This window comes from Littorina saxatilis, linkage group LG17, assembly GCF_037325665.1.
Source record: "Littorina saxatilis isolate snail1 linkage group LG17, US_GU_Lsax_2.0, whole genome shotgun sequence".
In the NCBI taxonomy this organism is placed as follows: Eukaryota; Metazoa; Mollusca; class Gastropoda; order Littorinimorpha; family Littorinidae; genus Littorina; species Littorina saxatilis.
This window is the reverse complement of record NC_090261.1, coordinates 863,924-880,131: the sequence shown is the minus strand read 5'-3', so window position 1 is coordinate 880,131 and position 16,208 is coordinate 863,924. Positions and strand designations below refer to the sequence as shown.

At 42.5% G+C, this 16,208-nt stretch overlaps 1 protein-coding gene across 1 annotated transcript in view; it reads right to left on the bottom strand.

The window, feature by feature from the left end:
• LOC138953337 (uncharacterized) overlaps window positions 1-16,208 on the bottom strand; it is a 103,391-nt gene that overhangs the window by 14,062 nt on the left and 73,121 nt on the right. The window contains exons 8-10 of the mRNA XM_070325136.1: window positions 8,673-8,748; window positions 4,378-4,463; window positions 364-447 (exon numbers count right to left, since the gene is read on the bottom strand). Of these exons, the coding sequence (XP_070181237.1) occupies window positions 364-447; window positions 4,378-4,463; window positions 8,673-8,748 (246 nt within the window). The remainder of the gene's footprint in view (window positions 1-363; window positions 448-4,377; window positions 4,464-8,672; window positions 8,749-16,208) is intronic.

Below are 16,208 nucleotides of genomic sequence, written 5' to 3'. Positions count from 1 at the left end.
CACGATTTGAAAACGCTCGCAGGTGCATCTACACCAATGGAGATATCCCGTTAAATCTTGTTTTCTGTATGGTGACATTCAAAGTGCATGATCTGAACAATGCTCGCAGGTGCATCTGTATTGATAGGATGGAGGAGCACTCTTTTTTCAAAGGTGGCAGCATATTCATGGAGCTCAGTCTAAAATGCTTATGTCAAATTGAAAAAAATAAGACAGTCAAAATAGAAATAAGGAAAATTGGTGTACTTCGTTTAACAAATAAAACAAGAAGTAAAACTAACACACACCAAACTAAAAGAAACAAAATACAAAGGAAACAAGCAAACAGGCCAGAGAACAAGAGTAGCTGTGTGCATGACTTACAATTTCGCCGGACTTGGGGCCCGACTCCTCCACACAGGTGTGAGCGGGGATGATCATGAAGGTGATGGTGCCAGACATGTTGGCCTGAAACCATGCAACACACCATTAACACACCATCAACACCATCAACACACCGTTAACACACCATTAACACACCATCAACACACCATTAACACACCATCAACACACCGTCAACACACCATTAACACACCATTAACACACCATCAACACACCATTAACACACCATCAACACACCATCAACACACCATCAACACACCATCAACACACCATCAACACACCATCAACACACCATCAACACACCATCAACACACCATCAACACACCATCAACACACCATCAACACACCGTCAACACACCATTAACACACCATTAACACACCATCAACACACCATCAACACACCATCAACACACCATCAACACACCATCAACACACCATTAACACACCATTAACACACCATCAACACACCATCAACACACCATCAACACACCGTCAACACACCGTCAACACACCATCAACACACCATCAACACACCATCAACACAACACACCATCAACACACCATCAACACACCATTAACACACCATCAACACACCATTAACACACCGTCAACACACCATTAACACACCGTCAACACACCATTAACACACCATCAACACAACACACCATCAACACACCATCAACACACCATCAACACACCATCAACACAACACACCATCAACACACCATCAACACACCATTAACACACCATCAACACACCATCAACACAACACACCATCAACACACCATCAACACACCATCAACACACCATCAACACACCATCAACACACCATCAACACACCATCAACACACCATCAACACAACACACCATCAACACACCATCAACACAACACACCATCAACACACCATCAACACAACACACCATCAACACACCATCAACACAACACACCATCAACACACCATCAACACACCATCAACACACCATCAACACACCATCAACACACCATCAACACACCATCAACACACCATCAACACACCATCAACACACCGTCAACACACCATTAACACACCGTCAACACACCATTAACACACCGTCAACACACCATTAACACACCATCAACACACCATCAACACACCATCAACACACCATCAACACACCATCAACACACCATCAACACACCATCAACACACCATTAACACACCATCAACACACCATTAACACACCATCAACACACCATTAACACACCATCAACACACCATTAACACACCATCAACACACCATTAACACACCATTAACACACCGTCAACACACCATCAACACACCATCAACACACCATCAACACACCATTAACACACCATTAACACACCGTCAACACACCATCAACACACCATCAACACACCGTTAACACACCATCAACACACCATCAACACACCGTCAACACACCGTCAACACACCATCAACACACCATTAACACACCATCAACACACCGTCAACACACCGTTAACACACCATCAACACACCATCAACACACCGTCAACACACCGTCAACACACCATCAACACACCGTCAACACACCGTTAACACACCGTTAACACACCATCAACACACCATCAACACACCATCAACACACCGTCGACACACCGTCGACACACCATTAACACACCATCAACACACCATCAACACACAATTAACACACCATCAACACACCGTTAACACACCATCAACACACCATCAACACACCCAACAACACCACTAGCACAATCATTCAGATAATACTACACTTTCCTCACTTGTCAAAGTTGCGACATTCACTACAGTTGTGAAGCTGTTGACATTAGTTTCCTATCAAGTCAGTGTGATATGTGTTTAGTGTTGATGTTGCACAAAGCGTACTGATGTTGTTATCAAGTCAGTGTGATATGTGTGAAGTGTTGATGTTGCACAATGCGTACTGATGTTGTTCTCAAGGAAAGGCAGAATGTTTGACAGTGATTGATGATCCTATCTGACAGTGCTGGATGGTCCTATCTGACAGTGCTGGATGATCCTATCTGACAGTGCTGGATGGTCCTATCTGACAGTGCTGGATGACCCTATCTGACAGTGCTGGATGACCCTATCTGACAGTGCTGGATGGTCCTATCTGACAGTGCTGGATGATCCTATCTGACAGTGCTGGATGGTCCTATCTGACACCAACTATTTCTGATTGTTATACAGATAGTGGAGACAAACCTGGCAGATTGACCAACATGTTAAGGGTATGACTTGCCACAAGCAACTCACCACCAGGTTAAGGGTTTGACTTGCCACAAGCAACTCACCAACAGGTTAAGGGTATGACTTGCCACAAGCAACTCACCAACATGTTAAGGGTATGACTTGCCACAAGCAACTCACCAACATATTAAGGGTATGACTTGCCACAAGCAACTCACCAACAGGTTAAGGGTATGACTTGCCACAAGCAACTCACCAACAGGTTAAGGGTATGACTTGCCACAAGCAACTCACCAACAGGTTAAGGGTATGACTTGCCACAAGCAACTCACCAACATGTTAAGGGTATGACTTGCCACAAGCAACTCACCAACATGTTAAGGGTATGACTTGCCACAAGCAACTCACCAACAGGTTAAGGGTTTGACTTGCCACAAGCAACTCACCAACAGGTTAAGGGTATGACTTGCCACAAGCAACTCACCAACATGTTAAGGGTATGACTTGCCACAAGCAACTCACCAACAGGTTAAGGGTATGACTTGCCACAAGCAACTCACCAACAGGTTAAGGGTTTGACTTGACACAAGCAACTCACCAACATGTTAAGGGTATGACTTGCCACAAGCAACTCACCAACAGGTTAAGGGTATGACTTGCCACAAGCAACTCACCAACATGTTAAGGGTATGACTTGCCACAAGCAACTCACCAACAGGTTAAGGGTATGACTTGCCACAAGCAACTCACCAACAGGTTAAGGGTATGACTTGCCACAAGCAACTCACCAACATGTTAAGGGTTTGACTTGACACAAGCAACTCACCAACATGTTAAGGGTTTGACTTGCCACAAGCAACTCACCAACAGGTTAAGGGTTTGACTTGACACAAGCAACTCACCAACATGTTAAGGGTTTGACTTGCCACAAGCAACTCACCAACATGTTAAGGGTTTGACTTGACACAAGCAACTCACCAACATGTTAAGGGTTTGACTTGCCACAAGCAACTCACCAACATGTTAAGGGTATGACTTGCCACAAGCAACTCACCAACAGGTTAAGGGTATGACTTGCCACAAGCAACTCACCAACAGGTTAAGGGTATGACTTGCCACAAGCAACTCACCAACAGGTTAAGGGTATGACTTGCCACAAGCAACTCACCAACAGGTTAAGGGTATGACTTGCCACAAGCAACTCACCAACAGGTTAAGGGTATGACTTGCCACAAGCAACTCACCAACATGTTAAGGGTATGACTTGCCACAAGCAACTCACCAACAGGTTAAGGGTATGACTTGCCACAAGCAACTCACCAACAGGTTAAGGGTATGACTTGCCACAAGCAACTCACCAACAGGTTAAGGGTATGACTTGCCACAAGCAACTCACCAACAGGTTAAGGGTATGACTTGCCACAAGCAACTCACCAACATGTTAAGGGTATGACTTGCCACAAGCAACTCACCAACAGGTTAAGGGTATGACTTGCCACAAGCAACTCACCAACAGGTTAAGGGTATGACTTGCCACAAGCAACTCACCAACAGGTTAAGGGTATGACTTGCCACAAGAAACTCACCAACAGGTTAAGGGTATGACTTGACACAAGAAACTCACCAACAGGTTAAGGGTATGACTTGACACAAGCAACTCACCAACAGGTTAAGGGTATGACTTGCCACAAGCAACTCACCAACAGGTTAAGGGTATGACTTGACACAAGCAACTCACCAACAGGTTAGGGGTATGACTTGACACAAGCAACTCACCAACATTTCTGACACTTCGTTGACGTTCTTGCCTCGCATGTCAATGCCGTTCACATCCAGAATCTCGTCGCCTTCATGTAACAAACCTGCAGACAAAAAGGCATTTTGTTCAAAATCTTGGCGTGCATATCAAGACCTGAGGGTTATGGTAATCGTCACTTTTGTTCAAAATCTTGGCGTGCATATCAAGACCTGAGGGTTATGGTAATCCTCACTTCTGTTCACAATCTTGGCGTGCATATCAAGACCTGAGGGTTATGGTAATCGTCACTTTTGGACACAATCTTGGCGTGCATATCAAGACCTGAGGGTTATGGTAATCGTCACTTCTGTTCACAATCTTGGCGTGCATATCAAGACCTGAGGGTTATGGTAATCGTCACTTCTGTTCACAATCTTGGCGTGCATATCAAGACCTGAGGGTTATGGTAATCGTCACTTTTGGACACAATCTTGGCGTGCATATCAAGACCTGAGGGTTATGGTAATCCTCACTTTTGGACACAATCTTGGCGTGCATATCAAGACCTGAGGGTTATGGTAATCGTCACTTTTGGACACAATCTTGGCGTGCATATCAAGACCTGAGGGTTATGGTAATCGTCACTTTTGGACACAATCTTGGCGTGCATATCAAGACCTGAGGGTTATGGTAATCGTCACTTTTGGACACAATCTTGGCGTGCATATCAAGACCTGAGGGTTATGGTAATCGTCACTTTTGGACACAATCTTGGCGTGCATATCAAGACCTGAGGGTTATGGTAATCGTCACTTTTGGACACAATCTTGGCGTGCATATCAAGACCTGAGGGTTATGGTAATCCTCACTTTTGGACACCTTCCAGCCAAGGACAACGCGGCACCCAGTTGCAAAGCGTCTAACAACAGACCTTATACAGTACCAGACATAATCTCCAACAGACCAAACTGACAATCATACAGTGTGAAAAATGCACGAGAGAAATAAAACAGATGACAATAATCAGCAACTAAGAAAGCACCACTTTTTTATGACCATTAACTGTTTTATGACCATTAACTGTTTTATGACCATTAACTGTTTTATGACCATTAACTGTTTTATGACCATTAACTGTTTTATGACCATTAACTGTTTTATGACCATTAACTGTTTTATGACCATTAACTGTTTTATGACCATTAACTGTTTTATGACCATTAACTGTTTTATGACCATTAACTGTTTTATGACCATTAACTGTTTTATGACCATTAACTGTTTTATGACCAATAACTGTTTTATGACCAATAACTGTTTTATGACCATTAACTGTTTTATGACCATTAACTGTTTTATGACCATTAACTGTTTTATGACCATTAACTGTTTTATGACCATTAACTGTTTTATGACCATTAACTGTTTTATGACCATTAACTGTTTTATGACCATTAACTGTTTTATGACCATTAACTGTTTTATGACCAATAACTGTTTTATGACCAATAACTGTTTTATGACCAATAACTGTTTTATGACCAATAACTGTTTTATGACCAATAACTGTTTTATGACCATTAACTGTTTTATGACCATTAACTGTTTTATGACCATTAACTGTTTTATGACCATTAACTGTTTTATGACCATTAACTGTTTTATGACCATTAACTGTTTTATGACCATTAACTGTTTTATGACCATTAACTGTTTTATGACCATTAACTGTTTTATGACCATTAACTGTTTTATGACCATTAACTGTTTTATGACCAATAACTGTTTTATGACCAATAACTGTTTTATGACCAATAACTGTTTTATGACCAATAACTGTTTTATGACCAATAACTGTTTTATGACCATTAACTGTTTTATGACCATTAACTGTTTTATGACCATTAACTGTTTTATGACCATTAACTGTTTTATGACCATTAACTGTTTTATGACCATTAACTGTTTTATGACCATTAACTGTTTTATGACCATTAACTGTTTTATGACCATTAACTGTTTTATGACCAATAACTGTTTTATGACCATTAACTGTTTTATGACCATTAACTGTTTTATGACCATTAACTGTTTTATGACCATTAACTGTTTTATGACCATTAACTGTTTTATGACCATTAACTGTTTTATGACCATTAACTGTTTTATGACCATTAACTGTTTTATGACCATTAACTGTTTTATGACCATTAACTGTTTTATGACCATTAACTGTTTTATGACCATTAACTGTTTTATGACCATTAACTGTTTTATGACCATTAACTGTTTTATGACCATTAACTGTTTTATGACCATTAACTGTTTTATGACCATTAACTGTTTTATGACCATTAACTGTTTTATGACCATTAACTGTTTTATGACCATTAACTGTTTTATGACCATTAACTGTTTTATGACCATTAACTGTTTTATGACCATTAACTGTTTTATGACCATTAACTGTTTTATGACCATTAACTGTTTTATGACCATTAACTGTTTTATGACCATTAACTGTTTTATGACCATTAACTGTTTTATGACCAATAACTGTTTTATGACCATTAACTGTTTTATGACCATTAACTGTTTTATGACCATTAACTGTTTTATGACCATTAACTGTTTTATGACCATTAACTGTTTTATGACCATTAACTGTTTTATGACCATTAACTGTTTTATGACCATTAACTGTTTTATGACCATTAACTGTTTTATGACCATTAACTGTAAGGGACAAAAATAAACACCACCTGTCTCTCATGTGGAAAGAAACCATTTCTTGCTTCCAGGAAAAAGTTAACACTACTCCCCACACAACCTTCCACAAGCAATCAATAACACAAGGGAACTAATCCAATTAAGACACCCCTCCCCAGTTCCTGCCCCAAACCTCCATCCCCTTGGCCTTGCAGAAAGTGGAATTAAGCAAAACCAATATTTCACCATTCCACATTCCTCCCAAATCTGCTAGCACAGTGTAACCAATCAGCTAAAACCAGTCCCTCCATCCTCCAGGGTATGCACTGTTCACCCTCCCGCCTCTCTCTCCCCCCAGGAATGTGACAAATCAATTCAAAGTCATTATTCTTCCCTTCAGGGCTTTCTGCAGGATACAGACACACACACACACTGCTGGGAGAGTCTACCTCAAAAACTGGGTGGAAAAACACAGAACTGCTGAATCCAGTTTCATTTCCTCCATCTAAGCCCCCCTCCCCCTTTCTCGGAGTCATTTGTACTTGAGTCTGAAGGATAAGTGTCCCTGTCACTCTCAAGGTAAGGGAAAGTTCTACCGTATTTGACGGATTACAAGACGCACCGTTTTATAAGCCGCACCCCCGACTTTTAAACAAAAAATTGGGACGAGCCACGTATAGGCCGGGTCACTATATTAGCCGCCGTTGAAAAAAATATAATCAGATCGTGTCAATCAATCAAAACAACCAGGCAAACGTGCGCGAGTGTAGTATGCTTCGTATGGTATTTTTATCTGTTGTCTTATTATTTGTTTTGTCTTTTAATGTGCACCACACTGAAATTTCTCTGTATGAGATAATAAAGTATTCGTATTCGTATTCGTATTCGTATTCGAAAGTACGGTATTTGGCGAAATCGGCTCCGAGAATAAACATGTGAAACAAAGAAGAAAAGTGAAAAAGTTTGAAGAAAAATATCACACACACACAATTTGTAACCAACACACACATGTAGTCCCGCCCGGAATAAGCTTTTTTGGGATGATTTACGACTTTTGCGCACATTTCGAGCAGACGAAAACACAACATGGCGGCTCTCGCTCCTCCAACTATCGCGAGACACAAAAAAACGAAATCTTGCGCGCGCGAGATCCTGATACATCCGGTGTTTCTCTGTACGCTATCTTGTCACGACGACTTGTTGACAAACGAAGATTCGCGAAAGAAAGACAAAAGCGCCGAGTCTTGAGTAGAGAGCTAATAAAGTACCGGTAATCGCTAATCGAGCGAAATGAAAATCTGCGGCGACTTCCATTAGGTGAATGCTATTCAAGTTTAGGTAACGTTTTAGCCGCATCTTTTTATAAGCCGCAATGCGATTTAAAAAAAAAGAAGTCGCGGCTTGTAGTCCGTCAAATACGGTAACCATTATCATTGTTAGGATTTTCTTTATCTCGTTAATTTGAGTCAAAGGCAAAAAGGTCTCTCAGCTGTGCATGCGTGCATGTGTGTGAGCATGACTGCGTGCATGTGTGTGTGTGTGTGAGCATGACTGCGTGGGTGTTGACACAAAATCAATAACGCACAAATGCAAACCAGGATCTTAAGAGTCTCATAACTCTTACCACTTTTCTCTGCTGCTCCTCCCTGTACAATGCGAGCGATGATAACTGAGTCTCCTTCGTTCTTCACTGTGGCTCCCTGCAATCACAAACAAAACTCTCATTGTAGTACTGATAATTGCTACAAATCACTGGTTCAACATTGCTACAAATCACTGGTTCAACATTGCTACAAATCACTGGTTCAACATTGCTACAAATCACTGGTTCAACATTGCTACAAATCACTGGTTCAACATTGCTACAAATCACTGGTTCAACATTGCTACAAATCACTGGTTCAACATTGCTACAAATCACTGGTTCAACATTGCTACAAATCACTGGTTCAACATTGCTACAAATCACTGGTTCAACATTGCTACAAATCACTGGTTCAACATTGCTACAAATCACTGGTTCAACATTGCTACAAATCACTGGTTCAACATTGCTACAAATCACTGGTTCAACATTGCTACAAATCACTGGTTCAACATTGCTACAAATCACTGGTTCAACATTGCTACAAATCACTGGTTCAACATTGCTACAAATCACTGGTTCAACATTGCTACAAATCACTGGTTCAACATTGCTACAAATCACTGGTTCAACATTGCTACAAATCACTGGTTCAACATTGCTACAAATCACTGGTTCAACATTGCTACAAATCACTGGTTCAACATTGCTACAAATCACTGGTTCAACATTGCTACAAATCACTGGTTCAACATTGCTACAAATCACTGGTTCAACATTGCTACAAATCACTGGTTCAACATTGCTACAAATCACTGGTTCAACATTGCTACAAATCACTGGTTCAACATTGCTACAAATCACTGGTTCAACATTGCTACAAATCACTGGTTCAACATTGCTACAAATCACTGGTTCAACATTGCTACAAATCACTGGTTCAACATTGCTACAAATCACTGGTTCAACATTGCTACAAATCACTGGTTCAACATTGCTACAAATCACTGGTTCAACATTGCTACAAATCACTGGTTCAACATTGCTACAAATCACTGGTTCAACATTGCTACAAATCACTGGTTCAACATTGCTACAAATCACTGGTTCAACATTGCTACAAATCACTGGTTCAACATTGCTACAAATCACTGGTTCAACATTGCTACAAATCACTGGTTCAACATTGCTACAAATCACTGGTTCAACATTGCTACAAATCACTGGTTCAACATTGCTACAAATCACTGGTTCAACATTGCTACAAATCACTGGTTCAACATTGCTACAAATCACTGGTTCAACATTGCTACAAATCACTGGTTCAACATTGCTACAAATCACTGGTTCAACATTGCTACAAATCACTGGTTCAACATTGCTACAAATCACTGGTTCAACATTGCTACAAATCACTGGTTCAACATTGCTGTATTTTCTTTAGAACACACTACCATATCAGCTACAGGATATCTGTCAGAAAACACTTCACTAATCAACACACTACCATATCAGCTACAGGATATCTGTCAGAAAACACTTCACTAATCAACACACCCATTGTTAGACAGCATTAAAAGCATAATGTTTCGTTGCAGTGTATTTGAGAAAACTTTTGCCACTTGCTAAAAGTACAACAGTGATTCCTTTTTCCTTTTGTAGGAAAATAAGAGCCAGAAAGTAGTGCGGCCAGCAACAAGGGGAGAACACAAGGGATGCTGGGGAGCAAGGGAGAGAAATGTGACAAGTGGCTGCAGAGGTCAGAAGCTGTTTGCCTTTTGCTGAGCCCCCGGGAATGTTGCACTCATTTCTCATGTCTACACACACGTCTCAGGCTTGCACATTCACTCACCTTTGCCTCTTGCAGTCCCCACCCTGACTCTTTTCATTACAGGCACCTCAACTTACACCTGGTTCCCATCAACCTTGTCACTTTAACATTATAATGACTAACTCCATTATTTGAAGGCACTTGACTAATGAATGAATGCAGAGAGCAGGAAAATCCAGCCTGGGGTCACCATCATAATTAATGCTGGCACTTGAGGGAAAGGTTCAGGGGACAAAGGTCATACCCAAAAAAGGAAGACAGAATGAGGATGCCATTTGCTAAGTGTCACATTCCCACAGTCACTGACTGTTTTACGGGCCACAGATGTTCCTTGATTCACTGTTACAGTTATTGAGCTCCGGCAGATCAACATGTCACCCATGGGAAGAACAATCCTTTAACCAGCAAAACCTCAGCCTACTGTACGACCTATGCAGCTACTCTACATGGGTGACAGTCACTGTGCCTGTGGACACAGGCTAACTACCAACAACAATAAGGCTGACCGGAGAGACAAATATTTTCCTTGGACTGTGTGTACATGTACTGATTTGCTCTTCACATTTTAAGTGGTGCGTGCGTGCATGTATGCGTGTGTGTGTGTGTGTGTGTGTGTGTGTGTGTGTGTGTGTGTGTGTGTGTGTGCGTACGCGTGCATGCATGCGTGTGGGTGTTTGTTTGTGCATATAGGCATGTGTGTACATGTGTGTTTCAAAGTTTAATAAGGAAATAGGGACACATCTAAATGAGGACTAAATGCTGTGTTCAGCATAAAACTCAGCTGGTGCCTGTGTCTTGATGTGCTCACTGACACAAACAACCAGTAAAAGTTGAATGTGAAAAGTTGACCTTTACATCAAGAGAAAGTGAGGTGGCTGATGTAAGACAATCCCGACACATCCTGCAATAGGTATACTTGTCACACATCTCAATTTACCTCTTACCTGTCACACACAGGTTATGTCCCACATAGAGGGAGGTGCCATAAGCCTCCTGGTGTCAGTGCTACCAGTGGAATGCAGTGTCAAATCCCCATAACAATAACCCCAGCAGACGTAACAATGTCACCTACATAATGCATAATGCCTGAGAACAGCCTTTGTAACAATGTCACCTACATAATGCATAATGCCTGAGAACAGCCTTTGTAAGAATGACACCTACATAATGCATAATGCCTGAGAACAGCCTTTGTAAGAATGACACCTACATAATGCATAATGCCTGAGAACAGCCTTTGTAAGAATGACACCTACATAATGCATAATGCCTGAGAACAGCCTTTGTAAGAATGACACCTACATAATGCATAATGCCTGAGAACAGCCTTTGTAAGAATGACACCTACATAATGCATAATGCCTGAGAACAGCCTTTGTAAGAATGACAACTTCTTTCTTTTTCTTTCACACATGAGTCACACTGTGGGGTTAAGTAGGTTGACAGTCTAGAGGGTCTGGGTGCATGTGCACCTGTCTGAATGTGCTCTAACCTCCAACCAAAATTTGTCTAACTGAGGCATCATGAATATTTGTGTGTGTGTTAAAAAACAAAAGCAGTCCACTAAACAAGACACTTGCAACAAGCAGGACTCTCCTCTATCTATCACCCCCCACGCTCAAAGGCTTGGTTGGCAGGGCAAGGGGGGGGGGGGGGGTGAGAGGGAAGAGGGTGGACAACAACCAAGCCTGAAGGGTCCCCTGGTAGATAAGCTGCATTGTTGTTGCCAATGATGAAAGGCTCTCCTCTCTCACAACACACAATCAAAGAGGGATGCAGAACTGGGTTGGCCTGTATGTGCTGTTTGGGAGGGGGGGGGGGGGGGGGTATGCAGGAGGCAGAGGGATAAGGAAACAATGCAAACAATGCCAAGCAGCATCTCTTCATCTTGATGCAAAGCACAGGGAGCATGGACCACTTACACCTTACATACACACACAGCACAGCCTCCACCATTCCCTAGGGACACTTGCCCTGTGGAAACCAGCCAAGGAGAGGGGGGGGGGGGGTGGGGGGTGGGGGTGGGGGGGGGGGGGGGGGGGTAGGGGAGAAAGAGGTAGGAGCCTACACATCTGGGAGTCAATGATTGTTGAAGGTGAGGGTCAAAGTTGGCCCAGGAAAACACAGAGGGGAAAGTTAAAGGCAGAAAGGAAGGGTGAATCTTGGCAACAAAACACATGTGACCGTTTGTTGTCAGGGACAACAATACACTGGGAGCCCCATTGGAAAAGCAAACACAGCAGAAATAATTGACATGATCAAAGCTAAATGCTCAGACAGACACAAATGAAGTGAAGGCAAAACAAAAAGATGGGAACAACTGAGACATTTACTTCAGCCCATAGACCATTTATCCTGGACCGCCAACTAGCTCTCTCTCCCCTCTTTCTCTCTATTACGAGGTAGCGGCCTCTCGCATTTAGGAACCTCCGGTCGTGATATCCGGTGTCGATTGTAAACATGGACGAAGTTGCCGAGGTAAGTTCTGAAAATGCTAAAATAAACTCAGCAAAAGTGCATATGGAACATGTTTTGTTAAGTTTAGTTTGGAGTTTTGGAAAATCCAGTTCATTGTCACCTCCCATTGTCACAAATAACTGGAGCGTGCTTTCTTTTCACTGTCTTCGAATCGCTGGCCTTTCAACCCCGACACGACGCGCCCCTGAAAGTCGAGAGTCGTAACCTCGAAGGGTCACGTGACGAGTTGGCGGTCCAGGCTATTTGGTCTATGTTCAGCCTAAAAGAAAACTGCCTGAAGAACAATGCGTGAACGATGCTGAAAAAATGCTTTCAAACTCAAGAACTCCTTTCAAACAAACAAAGCAACTGCATACAACAACAGACCTGTTTACCCTAAACCCCAGGCATACAACAACAGACCTGTTTACCCTAAACCCCAGGCATACAACAACAGACCTGTTTACCCTAAACCCCAGGCATACAACAACAGACCTGTTTACCCTAAACCCCAGGCATACAACAACAGACCTGTTTACCCTAAACCCCAGGCATACAACAACAGACCTGTTTACCCTAAACCCCAGGCATACAACAACAGACCTGTTTACCCTAAACCCCAGGCATACAACAACAGACCTGTTTACCCTAAACCCCAGGCATACAACAACAGACCTGTTTACCCTAAACCCCAGGCATACAACAACAGACCTGTTTACCCTAAACCCCAGGCATACAACAACAGACCTGTTTACCCTAAACCCCAGGCATACAACAACAGACCTGTTTACCCTAAACCCCAGGCATACAACAACAGACCTGTTTACCCTAAACCCCAGGCATACAACAACAGACCTGTTTACCCTAAACCCCAGGCATACAACAACAGACCTGTTTACCCTAAACCCCAGGCATACAACAACAGACCTGTTTACCCTAAACCCCAGGCATACAACAACAGACCTGTTTACCCTAAACCCCAGGCATACAACAACAGACCTGTTTACCCTAAACCCCAGGCATACAACAACAGACCTGTTTACCCTAAACCCCAGGCATACAACAACAGACCTGTTTACCCTAAACCCCAGGCATACAACAACAGACCTGTTTACCCTAAACCCCAGGCATACAACAACAGACCTGTTTACCCTAAACCCCAGGCATACAACAACAGACCTGTTTACCCTAAACCCCAGGCATACAACAACAGACCTGTTTACCCTAAACCCCAGGCATACAACAACAGACCTGTTTACCCTAAACCCCAGGCATACAACAACAGACCTGTTTACCCTAAACCCCAGGCATACAACAACAGACCTGTTTACCCTAAACCCCAGGCATACAACAACAGACCTGTTTACCCTAAACCCCAGGCATACAACAACAGACCTGTTTACCCTAAACCCCAGGCATACAACAACAGACCTGTTTACCCTAAACCCCAGGCATACAACAACAGACCTGTTTACCCTAAACCCCAGGCAAGAGTACTTTCCCAAAAAGTTGAGTGTATTTTTCAAAAAGTTGGTGTACTTTGCAAGCAAAGCCATATGGGCTATGGAAAATGTACGCGTGGGTGCAAACGTGTTTGTGTAAGAATAGCATGTCTTGTGAACACCTTCAGAATGTAACTCCTTTCAATACAACAGGGATAAAACAATTTAATTGACCTGTCAGTTTATAACATTATAACTAGTGTCTTCCAAACAGATTGATAATGAAAAGATGAAGTTCGTGAAATAACATCTGCGGTTGACAGTGGCAAGTTCATTTTTACAATCATCTCAGAAAACATTGCTTCAGCACGGACTACAGCCTTTTCTTCTGGCAGGATTTGCTTTGCGGGAATGAACTTCATAATTCCTTGGCAGCTTTCAGCGGATTTCTTTGCAGCAACCTTGTCCAGGTGAGTTTTGGAACTGCAGTGTCGTTCGATGTCATATTTCCCAGCATGGACAACGGAGAAATCTGATTTACAATACTTGCAGTGTGCATGACTTTTTCCCACAGTAGACTCCACAATTCCTGGCTCTTTCTTATATTTCTCCAAGAAAATCTGCTGCTTCTGCTGTTTAGACTTGGTACAGTCATCCGAAACTGGCACATTTTACCGCTTCATTTTGCCACAATTGTCCAGACGATCGCACGTGCCAACAACTGAACAAGGTTTGCACAGCTGAAGACTCGCTGTCATGGTTATCTCCCTTCGACCGAAACCGGTATCAGTTGTACCATCCCGTAATCAGCACACCAACACCGGAAAACGTATTCTAGACTTTTTCTTAGGCGTATTTTGTGCGTGTGTCGCGTATTTGCGTACCGATAATAATTTGGAGTACAAAATACGCCCAAATCGTACTGGTAAACAGGTCTGCAACAACCACCACAATACCACATTAACTATGTCCAGTAGTCAGGCTGTTACAGTTACAGCCTAGGAAAAGATAAAGAGTTCAAGTATGTGTAAAGAATGACTATTAATCATAGGATCATAAACTCCATTCAAATAGCAATATAACGGTTCCTTCTGTTACAAGCACATGCTGCCATCAAACAATCAAGGATGGAACATCAAACACACTACCTAGCAGTGCACGTGATGTGATTAGCTGGGCTACTAGCCCCTTACAGGAAGGGATACAACACTACCAAACAGACAGGTAGCAGTGCACGTGATGTGACCAGCTGGGCTACTAGCCCCTTACAGGAAGGGATACAACACTACCAAACAGACAGGTAGCAGTGCACGTGATGTGACCAGCTGGGCTACTAGCCCATTACAGGAAGGAATACAACACTACCAAACAGACAGGTAGCAGTGCACGTGATGTGACCAGCTGGGCTACTAGCCCATTACAGGAAGGAATACAACACTACCAAACAGACAGGTAGCAGTGCACGTGATGTGACCAGCTGGGCTACTAGCCCATTACAAGAAGGAATACAACACTACCAAACAGACAGGTAGCAGTGCATGTGATGTGACCAGCTGGGCTACTAGCCCATTACAGGAAGGAATACAACACTACCAAACAGACAGGTAGCAGTGCACGTGATGTGACCAGCTGGGCTACTAGCCCATTACAAGAAGGAATACAACACTACCAAACAGACAGGTAGCAGTGCATGTGATGTGACCAGCTGGGCTACTAGCCCATTGCAGGAAGGAATACAACACTACCAAACAGAGAAAAGGGACATTGACTAACAGCAGCACAACACTGGTTATTGCAGTATCACTATGAGCCGCACAACACTGGTTATTGCAGTATCACTATGAG